Source organism: Mastigoproctus giganteus, chromosome 13 (genome assembly GCF_048544385.1).
Source record: "Mastigoproctus giganteus isolate SK-2022 chromosome 13, ASM4854438v1, whole genome shotgun sequence".
In the NCBI taxonomy this organism is placed as follows: Eukaryota; Metazoa; Arthropoda; class Arachnida; order Uropygi; family Thelyphonidae; genus Mastigoproctus; species Mastigoproctus giganteus.
The window spans coordinates 166,602,841-166,617,423 of NC_143587.1; the positions used below are offsets into that span (position 1 = coordinate 166,602,841).

At 37.5% G+C, this 14,583-nt stretch overlaps 1 protein-coding gene across 1 annotated transcript in view; it reads left to right on the top strand.

Moving 5' to 3' along the window:
- Positions 1-14,583, top strand: part of LOC150076579 (putative receptor-type tyrosine-protein phosphatase mosPTP-1) — a 995,686-nt gene that overhangs the window by 926,350 nt on the left and 54,753 nt on the right. Inside the window, exons 21-22 of the mRNA XM_090387917.1 lie at positions 4,151-4,321; positions 13,157-13,285. Of these exons, the coding sequence (XP_090244043.1) occupies positions 4,151-4,321; positions 13,157-13,285 (300 nt within the window). The remainder of the gene's footprint in view (positions 1-4,150; positions 4,322-13,156; positions 13,286-14,583) is intronic.

Genomic DNA, 14,583 nt, shown 5'->3' on the forward strand with positions numbered 1-14,583 from the left:
GTCATCACTGAGTGGGACCTTATCAGTTTGTTAGATGAAGAACTCAAACAAGAATTATGAGAAGGAGTCATCAATGTAAGGCGAATTCTCCCAAAGAAGGATGATGTATTAGTTCTGCCCAGAATATAATCCTTAATTTTGACAATCCTAAACGACCAACATTGATCAAAGTCGGTTACCTTAACTGCCGAGTTAAACCCTACATACCAAATCCATTATGCTGCTATAAGTGCCAGAAGTTTGGGCACTCACAGACGGTCTGCAGAGGAGCAGCTGCCTGTGCCACATGTGGATCCACTGCACATATTACTAGTGACTGCACAACCACAACACCAAACTGTGTTAACTATAAAGAAGCCCATCCGGCGTAATCAAAGGAGTGTCCCCTTTGGAAATGCGAAAAAAAGATACAGTGGTACAAAACTGAACATAATGTAACCTACCAAGAGGCTAAAAAATCCTTAACAGTTCCAAATGCCAACTTATGCCCAAATAACCAAAAAATCACATATCAATTGCTACACAAACGGAGCTAACCATACCACCAACAAAGTCACTAGCTGAATGGGCAAGGTCAATATTGTTCCCACTACCAACACCCCAAACAATGCAAAGCAATAAATACGCCGGTCACAGTACAACTAGATGCCACACAACAACAGACTACATGGATTGGATTCAGAAGATAATTCAAACCAAGATGAACAAGTTTTAGAACTGTTTACTGAAAAGGAGATGGATACAAGGAAACCCTATTTCCCAAAGAAGGGAAAAGGTAAACTTGAGCAGTGTAAACCTTCTGTGTTCGAAAACAAATCGAGGGCCCTACTAAACCCAAATAATGCTTACTTTCTTACAGTGGAACTGTAGAGGCTATCATAGTAATTTGGCTGATATCCGAGATCTCCTTTCGCAATATGATCCTATTGCCTTCTGTCTACAAGAAACCAATCTAACACCAAATATAATTGTTTCCCTTCGGAAATACATAATACATCGGCAAGATAGTGTTGCACACAATCTGAACAATCTTGCACGTGGAGGCATAGCGCTGATCATCAACTCTCAGATACTCTCAAAACCAATCCCACTAAAAACAAATCTTGAAGCAATTGCTGCATGAATCAATGTTAACCTTGATTTAACCATAGTTTCATTATACTTGCCACCTAACCAAAACATAAGCTATGCTGAATTAGTGATCCAGCTTCCCAAACTCTAGTACTGTATCCTAGGAGACTTGAACAGTCACCATCCACTATGGGGAAACCATGACCTAGATAAGTGTGGACAAACTCTCGAAAAATTACTTGATCAAAACAATGTGATAATTCTCAGTAATGGAGCCCACACTTATACGCATCTTCCTACAGGATCTACCTCAGCTATTGATGGACCATTCACAGCAACCCACTGGGCGGTGATCGTTACCCTGTGATATGCCACATTGATACAAGCGTTCCCCATCTTTCTTACCGAATTCCCAAATGGAACTTCTCCAAAGCTGAATGGGACATGTACAAGCAGCTAGCTACACTAGAAGAAAAGCCAGTCCAACAAACACCTATAAACTTGGTAGTAGAACCTATATTTAACAAAATACTGCAAGCAGCGGACAAAGCAATCCCAAATCGATCAACTAAAATAACGGCCCGCCCTAAAGTGTGGTGGAATGATGAATGTAATGCTGCTAAAAAAGAGAACAGAGCATGGAACATCTTCAGAAAGTTCCCAGCAGCAGAAAACCTCATCTGCTTTTAAAAAGGCAAGGGCAAAAGTAAAACGAGTTAGGCAGACCAGCAAAAGGGAAGCATGGAGGCATTTCGCTTCCACAATTACAAAAACCCAAAACAATATGGGCCAAAATGCAGTGTATGTACGCAAAACATCCGTCAACTGGCCCACTCAATGCTCAATGTAAATGGCTCTGATATTACAAAACCAGAGGAGATTGAAAATGTTCTAGGTAGATCTTTCATGGAAATCTCAGCTGTGACATCATACTCGCCATAATTCCAGATACACAAAGCACAAGCTGAAAACACTCAATTAATTTTGAATCAGCATCCAGTGCTGCATACAATCTCCCCTTCACAATGTCAGAAGTACATCGTGCTCTAGCCTCCACTAAACTCAGTGCAGCAGGCCAAATGGAATTCATTACATCATGATAGCAAAACTTACTGAACCGGCACTCAAGACACTATTACTGCTCTATAACAGAATATTCAAAGAAAACACTTTTCCTGGCAAATAACAAATGACTGCATGCTTATGTTTTGGCATTTCCAAAACATGGAAAAGATCCTACAAATCCGCAGCATTATCAACCATTTTATTACAACCTATTGTAATAAAATGGTTGATAATTACCATTTTATTACAACCTATTGCACTCACCAGCTGTATATGCAAGGTCACGAGAAAAATTATCAATGCCTGGCTATCCTGGTTTCTAGCTCGAAATAACCTTATGAATCTAGTGCAGTGTGGCTTTCGTGAAGGTAGATCCACTCTTGACCTTTTGATTAAGACAGAAATAAACATCCGTGGCGTCTTTGTATGCAAAGAGCACCTTGCGATGGTACTATTTGACATTGAAAAAGGTTTGACACTGCTTGGAAATATGGTATAATGCAAAAGCTATACGATCTGGGATTACGCAGATACCTACCACAGTTTATCAGAAACTTCCAACACCACACTCATTTCAAGTTCAATTTCACAACCACTTATCTTCAAAGTTCATACAGGAAGAAGGGATACCACAAGGATCAGTGCTAAGTGCTCGTGCATGTCTTTGATTCTGCTAGGGAGAGTGCTTTATCTTGTCTCAATCCTATTCAACATTCAAATCTTAGAATAGCTCTAGGTGCATTCAGAACATCTCCAGTGAAAAGTTTGTATCAGGGATGGCCAAACTTGCTTAAAGTAAGAGCCACATACAATAAACTTCAGGTGTTTGAGAGCCGCAAGGCATGAACAAATATTACACACGTTTTTATTGTTATTTTTATATTGCACATTTTATTACAAAAATTTTATATAAATATTAAGTAAGACATGTACATAATGATATTTATTCATGTAGTTTTGAAACTGTTAATTTGTATTAGTTTCAATAATCACAAAGTACACATATATATATATATATATACCAAATGTTTTCACAATCCTGATTAATATTCGATTAAAATCCAATGCTTTTTCACAAAACATTGGGCCAGACGCTGGTTCACCTAAACTTCACTCCGAAGAAAATAAAAAAAATACAGTGAGTGCACTCTCAAAAGCAGAATTTTCAGGTTCTGACATCGTCTTTTTCTTGCTAGATCCTCCTTCACTATCCATAATCTACACAAATTCTGTTATAGCATTGGAATTTTTCTTGATGTCATAAATTGTTGAAGTTCCCACATTAAACTCTTTGGAGAAATTTCCTAAATTTGTACCTTTCCTAATTCTGTTAATAATTTCCGTTTTTCGTTGCAGTATTAAAATACGTTTTCTTTTCATTCACATTTTACCATTAAAATTTGAGAAAAATAATAAATCGCACAGTTTCACAATGATATTATTCTTACCAAATCTGGAGCTAAACTAATCTGAAATTCACTAATGGTTTCCAAGAAATCCCAGTAGTCTCTCTGATATTTTTCTAAAGCACATTTTTGAACGTCACATAGAATTCCAGACGTTGCAACCATAAAACAATAAAAACAATTTGAAGTTTTTAGTTTATTGGGCCCTTTTGTTTGTACAATGTTATAAATAGGTAGTAAACTTGATGTTTCACTTATTATAATCAAAATTCAATGTAAACGTGACCACTATAACCAGAGCTTACTGTACTACTGTTAATAAAAAAAAAAGAAGAAAGATCAGCCTTTCAAATTATTTCGGATAACCGATATTCTATTGTATATGAACTTTTTTAGTATCAAATTAAGATCACGATTTTATTTAGATTATTTTTAATATGTAAATAAACAATTTGGCCTGCGTATCCCCTTGCACTCATAAACATTCACACTACCATAATTTGCTTACTTTGTTCCCTACTTGCTTCCATTATATTTCACATTAAGCATATAATTATACTGATATTTATTTATAATAATTAGGGGTTTTTTTTGTTTTTTTTTTCCAGTTAGTTACTGGCTTTAAAGCCAAAGATTTCAGCATAGTATCTGCACTGAAGCCATGCAATAAAAGTAAAAATAGGTCTCTTAACTTAGTTCCAATTGAATCACACAGGGTCCTTGTCACTCCAAAACCCGGAAAGGAAGGATCTGATTATATCAACGGAACATTTTTACAGGTCAGCTTTTATCATTTTTCTTAGGTTTGATTTATTAAATTTAATCAGCAGTATCTGATTAGTAAAAAATTGCTATTGTCTCACAATTGAGAAATAAATACCATGTAAAAAGACTTGTTTTTTTAAACAAACTTTCAACATTATCTTTATGTATGCAAACTGTAATGGTTTGAGCATTACATGGTAAAGAAATCATCAACATTGAGCATTCTCAAACGTTGAATGTTTTGCACATGCTCAGTACTGATGTGATTCTTCCTCTTGCTCAGAATAATCACCTGAGAGGGCATAAAATCAAATTGAGGAAGGACAGTTGTACGATGGATGTCCAGAAGTTTGCCTTTAGCCAAGCGGGTGGTTGATTGCTTGAACAAACTTCCATCTGTTGTTGTAGAAGTTGATAGCTTAAATAGATTCAAGGCAGAACTAGACAAACATTTAGAGCGAATGGATGGGTGAAATAAGCTTTTTTTTTTTTTTTTTTGGCTGATGCTATATAAGCTTGCTTTCTTGTATCATGTGCCTTTGCTAATGCTAACAAGAATTACATGTACATGTTATTGTAATGATTAGGTTAGCTTCTAATTTATTTATTTATTTTTAACATTATTGGCTAAGACAGATTATTAGTTATAGAAAACAATGAAATATACACCCGTAGTGTTGTGGAGGAAACTCATTTCTATAATCACGCATTTCAGTATTAGTAATTATAGTGGCAAATGATGCAAGGAAGCATGCTTTTATACAGCATCAGCAAAAAAAAAAAATAATAATAATAATAATCTTCGCCCTGATGATTTCTTTACACTATTCCACAGCAGATGGAAGTTTGTTCAAACAATAAATTACTTTTTCTGAAAGGAAATTTGTGCACATCTATCCTTCAGCCATCACCTCTGTGGTAAGCATCCAAATGTGTGGATGCTCTGTTTTCATCAGATGGCTGCTAAGAGGCTGAGAATACATGATGAACTTTCCCTTTGCATCCTTAAATAATCTGGTTGCCCTTCTGTGCACCTGTTCCAAGAGATCTGCATCTTTCCTAAAATGAAGCTTCCAGATCTGTATGCAGTACTCATGATGTTGCCTTATACAATGGAATTATCACCTCAATGTTCTTGCTGGCAGAGTTCCTGAATATTATTGACAGAACTGCCACATGGGTCATTCTAGCAGCCTCTTTGCACTGCTGGAGAGACCTTTATGTCAGTCTGTACAATTACAAACTTGCCATTTCTAAAGAAAAAACAGTTACCATGTTATTCAGGGCTGTTGTACTAGGCCACCTGTTACTAGAAGTGGAGATGTCTCATTAAAGAATGTTTCTCATGTCTGGTACCTTGGATGCCACTTGGAGGATCATTTATTTTTAACAGAGCATGTTAAAAATAAATTCATTCATATAAGATGTTTAGGGCATGTCCTTTTATATGCCACTTAAATTATTATATAGGCCCCTTAAATAGGCCCCTCAATTTAAATTCTTCGAGGGCATCCACCCTGTCCTTCAAACTCTCATATAGGCCCATAACAACGCTGAGTTGTCGCCTGATTTCGTTACACTTCTTACATCGCGCACACACAAAGACATCCCCCATGGCAATGTCATGTAGTCGATTGATGCAGTAATACACCATTGACAGTTCCATCCCAGACTCTTCCCCATTGTCGAGCAGTGGAAAATTTGCAAAAATTAGATCCAGTTGAGGTGAAGCAATCGTGCCCCTCAAGCATGGACACATGATACCAACAACTCAGAAGATCTGCTTGAAATACGTGCAGAGTTCTGAGGTGGTAGATGACTTTCATCAACCGGTGAAATACCACCACTTTGTTTATTGGAGGCTTGAAGTGGTGAAACCCATGTTTAGTCTCTAGAGCAAAGTTTCCGGCACCCCCCCCCCTCCCCCCATACTTCTCCTTCAACCCAAGCACGGTACTAAGTACTACAGGTTTTGATACCTTTCGTGTTTGGGGTTTTCATAAAAAAAAAAAAAAAAGATGGTGATGATATGGAAGAAAGCAATGAATCAAGACTCCCAAACTTTTCAAGAAAAGAAAAATCAAAACTCGACAGATGTAAACAAGCCACTTTCAAAAAGCAGACAGACCCATCTTCCGCTCACAAAACCAAATAATCGAACAAATCATACAATGGAATTGCAGTGGTTTTCGTAGCAATATTGTTGATATATATGAACTAATTCACCATTATAATCCTACTGCCATATGCTTACAACAAACAAATTTAACAACAAAAACATATATAGGAATTTTGCTAGCAGGGACAGGGAGGTGATAATCCCGTTATACAAGGCAGTGGTCAGGCCACACCTAGAGTACTGTGTACAGGTCTGGAGGCCTCATTTTAGGAAGGATGTAGATTTGCTAGAACGAGTACAAAGAAGGGCAACAAGATTGGTGAGGGGAACAGAGGGGGTGCTCTTACCAAGAGAAGCTTAAGTTCTGCAAATTGCAGTGCCTGGAGAGTAGGCACCTGTGAGGTGATCTGGTTGAGGTGTATAAGGCCTTGAATGGGTTGGGCAAGCTGAATGCTGATGGGATTATTCTTCGTCTTGCTCAGACTAAGAATCTGAGGGGGCACAATTTCAAATTGAGGAAAGATAGTTGTAGAATAGATGTGCGGAAATTTGCCTTAACCAGCAGGTAGTTGATTGGTGGAACAGGCTTCCATCTTTTGTTGTGGAAGGTAATAGCCTAAATAAATTTAAGGCTGAGCTGGACGGGCGTTTGGAACGAATGGAGGGATGAAATGGGAGTGTTTTTTTTTTTTTTTTTTTTTTTTTTTTTGATGATGCTGCATAAGCTGCTTTCTTGCATTGTATGCCTCTACTAATGCTAATACTATCCACTGATCTGTAGTATTCAAACCATCCATTCTAAACAAACTGAAACAAAAAAAAATGGAAATTTTCCAATGCAAACTGGACGAAATTTACCAGTCATGTATCTTTTGATGATAACATCATAGTCTTCTGCTATTGACACTGTCACCTATCATATCACAATGCAGATCCAAACAGCTGCAAAAGCCGCCATTCTACAGTCTCAAATAAAGAACCGCCGGCATACCAATCACTGGTGAAATTGTGATTGTAACAAAGCAAAGAGAGAAAAAACGCAGCATGGAACATCTTCTGCAAACATCCCACTACTGCCAACCTTATTAACTTTGAGGGACTGAGAGCCAAAGCCCATTATATCCGGCCGAAGGCAAAAAAAGACTCATGGATAAAATTTGCCACCTTGATCAACAAAGATACTGATACCTGAATAATCTGGGAAAAAATAAAGAAACTAAATGGTAAATATCATATGTTGCCTTCTCCTATTATTAATTGGAATGGGAAGATGTCATCTGCTGATGAAATTGCCAATGCCTTAGGAATGGTGTTTTGTGAATTGTCCGCCTCAATTGCATAATATCAACCATTTTTTCAAAAAATTAAAGATGAAGCTGAGAAAAGGAAACTGAACTTAAAAACTACATGCCCTTTACCCTATAACCAACCACTCACAATATCTGAACTGGAAGAATCTATATATACCTCAAGAAATAGCTCTCCTGGCCCTGATGGAATCTACAATATATAATGATTCAGCACCTCAATCAGAAATTATTAATTTCATTGCTAAACTTTTGCAATAGGATATTCTCAGAACATATATTCCCTACTTCCTGGCGACATTCTTATGTAATAGCCATACCAGGTGGTAGATGACTTTCATCAACCGGTGAAATACCACCACTTTTTGCTTATTGGAGGCTTGAAGTGGTGAAACCCATGTTTAGTCTCTAGAGCAAAGTTTCCGGCATCCCCCCCCCCATACTTCTCCTTCCTTCAACCCATGCAAGGTACTAAGTACTATAAGTTTTGATACCTTTCGTGTTTGGGGGTTTTCATAAAAAAAAAAAAAAAAACCTAAACCTTGAAAAGACCATTCGATTCCTAACAACTATAGACCGATTTCTCTAACTAGCTGCCTGAGTAAGACTTTGGTAAAAATGGTTCACCATCGACTCACAAAACATAATCAGTAATAATCAGTTTGGCTTTCGGAAGAAAAGATCTTCCCTAGACCTCATGACCAAAGCCGAATCCAATATAAAAAATGCATTCATCAGAAATCAACATCTCATCATGATATGCCTTGATATAGAGAAGGCCTTTGATACCACATGGCACTGCGGTATCCTAAGAGATCTCCATTCTATTCATAATAAGAGGACATTTACCATATTTTATTCAAAGCTTCCTTCTGCACAGATCTTTCCAAATGAGGTACCGGCAGTATCTAAAACATAAATTCAAAAAAGAAGAAGTTCTTAGTTGGCACTAAGAACAAGGCTCTGTTCTTAGTGCCACTCTGTTTGCAATACGAATAAACAACATCACAAACAGCATTCCACACACCGTTGACTCGTATCTGTATGCAAATGATCTTACCATATCCTGCCATTCCCAGAATATGAACTATATTGAGAGGCATCTACAAATATCCATTAATAACATTGAATTATGGATGGCACAAAATGGATACAAACTGTCAAGCTACAGATCTACAGCAATAATTTCTGCACCAAGTGCAGAATGCATCCTGAACCTGAGTTGCACTTGGCCAATCATCCTGTACTAATTGTGAACAGTATTTGCCTCCTAGGGCTAATTTTTGATAAGAAGTTAAACTTTCAGGAGCCAATCAAGTATCTAAGAACCACTTGCACAAAGAAAATGAATATAGTCCGGGTCATCTCCAGTACATCTTGGGGTGCCGATTGTTATATCCTGCTCCACTTATATAAATCTCTAATTAGATCTCGGCTAGACTATGAAGCACCTATTTATGATTCAGCTAGGGAAAGCACCTTGGCCCATCTTGTGCCCATCAAACACTCTTCTCTTAGCATGCCCATATAGAACATCACCAGTTCAAAGGCTTTATGTTGAGGCTCACGAATCTCCACTTAACATCAGAAGAAAGATGTTGTTGATGAACTGTGCAGCTAAGATTAAAAGCCTGCCTACTCATCCTGTTTGCAAGATGAGTAGGCAGGCCACTGTTGCATAATCCTCAATGGAAAACCCATTATGCAAATAAATCTAGAACAATTCGGCCTACTGGTATCAGGCTACAGAATCTAACAGAAAGCTGGAACATTCAGCTTGATAATATCCTCAAAGAATCAAAAGATCTGGATCCCCCGTGAACTAACTTTACACTTTCTTCTCATGAACACTTTGAGCAATGGAGTAAAGGCCCTATAGCAAATATTAACATCCAACAACAACATACTGCTCACTCACCTCCACTTTACCAAGATCTATGCTGATGGTTCAAAATCTGACAATTGAGTGGGTGCAACTGCTGTCTTCCCTAATACAACTGTTTCAATTTCACTTCCAACCGAATGCAGCAGCTACACTGCTGAACTCCATGCCATTAAGCTTGCTCTGGAAAACATCTTGCTACTGTCAGTAAATAAAAGTATAATATATATTGATTCACAGAGCGCTCTTTTAGCTTTGGAAAGCACTTCTCACCTAAAAATCCTTTATTAAAGCTCATAAAACATAAGCTGATGCGTCTTCATGAGCATCAGAAAACTTATCTTTTCATAGATCCCTGGCCATAGTGGTATTCTAGGAAATGAATGTGCAGATAATGCTGCAAAGCATCCTTCCGTATATTAATCCCAAGGGCTTACATCTGGTAAGTATGGGCTTGGCACACCCAAGGTCCTGAGCTGGATATCATCGATCTTCCGTAGCCAGGTGGGCAGGAGCAGCAGTGCGTAGCACATGCTTCTTGATTAGACCGGGGTTCAAGCCCATGCCAACCAAATACGGAAGATGCGGAAAGGTCAGGAAATGACCACCGCATACCCCACCGGAGCAATATGGCCTTAGTTGCTGATGCTCTTGAAAACCAAATAACAACAAACATTCTTCTCTTTCTTGGTGATTCCCTTTTGACTCTCTCTCTCTCTCTCTCTCTCTGTCTTAGGGTAACTTGAGAATTTTTTTTTGGCTGGTGCAGCATAAGCCTCAGGCTTCCTTGCACCTTTTAGCTAATTAGCATTAGCATTAGCAAAGGCACATGATACAAGAAAGCAACCTTATATAGCATCAGCCAGAAAAGGAAAAAAACCCTTATTTCACCCATCCACTCGCTCCAAATGTTTGTCAAGTTCTGCCTTGAATCTATTTAAGCTATCAACTTCTACGACGACAGATGGAAGTTTGTTCCAGCAATCAACCACCCACTAGCTAAAGGCAAACTTCCGCACATCTATCCCACAACCATTTTTCCTCCATTTGAATTTATGCCCTCTGAGGCGACTGTTCTGAGCAAGAGGAAAAATCCCATCCGCATTGAGCATGCTCAAACCATTCAAGGCTTTATACGCCTCAATCAGATCATCTCGCAGGTGCCTAGTCTCCAGACACTGTAATTTGAAAAACTTAAGCCTTTCTTCATAAGTGAGTGGAACCCTTTGTTCCATTCACTAATCTTGTTGCCACTCTCTGTACTCGTTCCAACAGCTATACATCCTTCTTAAAATGAGACCTCCAGACCTGTATATAGTACTCAAGGTGTGGCCTGACCATTGCCTTATACAAGAGGATAATCACCTCCTTGTCCCTGCTAGAAAAATTCCTGTATATCATTGACAAGACACCATGAACTACTCTTACAGACCATCTGTACTGCTCAGAAAACTTCATATCTGCCCGCACAATTACTCCCAGGTTCTTTTCATTCTCTACCACTGTCAGTGTGGTTCCACAGAGTTGATACATTACTCTGGGATACACTTATAATAATAATATCCTCAACGAATGACCTAGTTCCCATATCCTGATTATAGACATAATATACAAAGAACATCTATGGAACAATGGATGCTTCTGTGGAAAATGCAAACAAATAACAAGCTATTCAAAATAAAACCTGAACCACAATTATGGACTTCTAGCCTTCATAAAAATAGGAAAGAAGAAGTAATCTTTTCCAGAAAGTGTAGAGGTCACACTCACCTCACACATCTCTATCTGCTTACAGGAAATGATCCTCTGCAGTGTGCGCACTGCTCACAATCACTTACAGTTAAACATATACTCCTTGAATGTAACTTGTTCAGCAATGCCCGACGAATGTCTTTTAGTTTCATTTCAGATCTACAACCTCTCTCTCTAAATAGCATAATAGGTAAAAAAAAGCAAATCTCTCTGAATTCTTTTTCTATTTAAAACAAATAAAAATGTATGACCATTTCTAACTGCTTCTCAAGCAGTTTTTTATATAAAAAAATTCAACTGATTTGAGAGGCACAGGCACAATATGGCCTAAGCAGCCCTTGCACGAGAAAACACCACAGCAACTCAAATTCATCAAATGTATTTACCAAACTCCTAGCATTGGTGTATACGCAAGTATATGCACCTGTTCCTATTCTTAGCTACCCTAACACAACTCGTGTTTACTTGTACTGCATGCGCCTCCGTAGCCAGGTGGGAAGGAGCAGCGCATAGCACACACTTCTTGATTAGATCGGGGTTCGAGCCTGTCACCACCAAATACGGAGGATGCGGAAAGGTCGGGGAATGACCACCTCATATCCTGGAGCAATATGGCCTTAGTTGCTAATGCTCCTAAAAACCAAATAACAAAACAAACTTGTACCACAATGACTCCCAGCCGTCTCTGAAATACCTGCATCTTGTTTTCCAGGCTGTTGCTCATTCCAAGTCAGGTCGCTGAGGTGCCTGGTTTCCAAGCTGTGCAACTCACATATTCGTAGTATTTCCTCATAAGGATGCCCTTTTACCAATCTTACCAGATGAATTGCCCATCTTTGGACCCTTTCAAGGAGCTCTGTGTCTTTTTTTCAGTTGTGGTCTCCATTCTTGAACACCTAGTTTGACACAAGTATTCCAAGTATGGTCTAACAATAGTCTTATATAATGGGATTATGACATCCTTATCTCTACTAGCAAATGTTCAATAAATCATTGATAGGACACCATGCAACCTATCTGCAGTGTCGGACAACTTCATGCCTGAGCGTAATTGGATAGATCCCACCTACCCCAGGTGCCTTTTTTTACATTTAGCTTTAATAATTTGTCTTCCACTTTCCACTCCATTAGCACAGTTTGCAGAAGTAATGTGTGAATAGGTTGATAAACAGATGATAGTTGGATAAGGTAAAGTGATCACGTTTTGAGATACTGGTTTGTCAAACTAAGGAATCCACAGTATTATTTAGATTTTGCCATACTTGATATTTTAAATGAACTGGGAACTCAGGAATGTTCAAAAATTATTTAAAACCAATCTTTAATCTGTTTAGTTGAGTCTCATATTTCCAAATGACATCATGTGATTTTGACCATTTATAACAGTTCACAGCATTTTAAACTTGTATATAACAAGTTTAAAATGCTGATATATGTAATTTTTATACTTTTGAGTGAGTCTCTATTTCCTATTTGCTTTGATGCTTCATCTAAATTATGCATTTCATTACCCAAGTTGATAGTTCTTTATCATTATGCTTAAATCCACCTTGAGTGTGATTGATGACATTGCAGGAATGGTTGTATTTAACCCTAATTTATTCTTTTTTATTTTATTTTTAAATTTTTATTTTATTTTTTTATTTTTTGTTTTTTTTTTACATGCTGAAAATATGAGGTTTCTTTTTTTTTTTTTTTTTTTTCCTTTTTCTCATTAGTTAAATCTTGTGAGATGTATTATTTTCTGTCAAAGCTAATACAAAGTTTCTGATATTGTTACTTTTTGTAGGGATTTCACAAGTTACGGGAGTTCATTATAACGCAACATCCTACATTTGATACTATTGCTGATTTTTGGAAAATGGTTTGGGACCACAACTGTCAGACCATAGTCATGTTGTCTTTTGTTGATGAAAAGGTTAGTTAAAACTATGAGTAAGATTTTAAAATTTTAATTTTACCAATATTCTATATTCTTAAGAATGGCTTTGTAAAAGAAGTTTAAAATCCTTTCTGAGAAAGACCCTTTTAAAATGTCTTTTGAATATATCCAACTCCAAAATATTTTCACCATTTATAACAGTTAACAATTCTTTAAATGCTAAACAATGACTTGTTAACAGGGCCCATGTATTTCGAGGCCAAGCAATATTTTTGCGATATATATATATATATATATATATATATAGAGTGATCTTGAAGTTATTTTTTAAAGTCATACATTTCAGTCAACAGTCTTATTTTAAAAACAGTTCTATACTTTAAAAGCCACAAGATAGAACACAGGAAACATACCTTTCTTTACGTTTTCTTATATTTCTTGTTCTACCAACCAACTAACACTTCGACTGCTTGGTCTCCTTAGCGGCACTGCTTTTTACTATTATATGATTTGTGATGGGGTAACCTTTTTTCAGAGGTTACCAGAATTTATTTATATATCTATTTTTAAACTGGTATAATTATCTCCTGGCGCTTTAGATGCTAATGCGCCAATAAAATCATAATCAATCAATGGTTAGCGCCACTGCTCCTGTCTCCCCATGGTGGGGCAAGAAACCTTGGCAGAAAAGTCCTCTTGCCAAGGGCTAAATGGAACAAATATGGCAAACACAGACCATCAGGACGTGGAAAATGATAATAGACAGAAGACTGATCAGATGGAGCAACTCTGCCCATAGTTTTTAATCGTCCACTCCTCACTAGTCAGCCTGTATGTCTCCCTTTGTCATACAGAAACATCTGGAGGGTATTGCAAGATCTTGTAAGACAGTTAAGAGACTACAATCAGAAGACCTACTGGTAGAAACAATGAACCACAGACATTCTGAAAAGTTTTTACAACTAACAAACTTTGCTGATATTCTAGTAAAAATATCTCCCCACGAAACCCTAATTTCATCAAGGGTGTCATATCCATTTGGGACCTGTTAAATGTCGCAAAGGAAGAAATAACCCAAGAGATGCAAGGCCAAAACATAATTGAAGGCAAATGAATAATGATTAAAAAAGATGATCAACTTACATCTACCAGAAATATTTTTACCGTCAATACACCCAACTTACCACCCTCTGTAAAATCAAGTTATTTACTTTGCTTCATTTGCATTCTCAACCCTTTAAGATGTTATAAATGCGAAAGGTATGGCCACTCTCAAACTGTATGCAGAGGAGATCCTGTCTGTCACAGCTGTGGGTCCTCAGGTCACATACAAA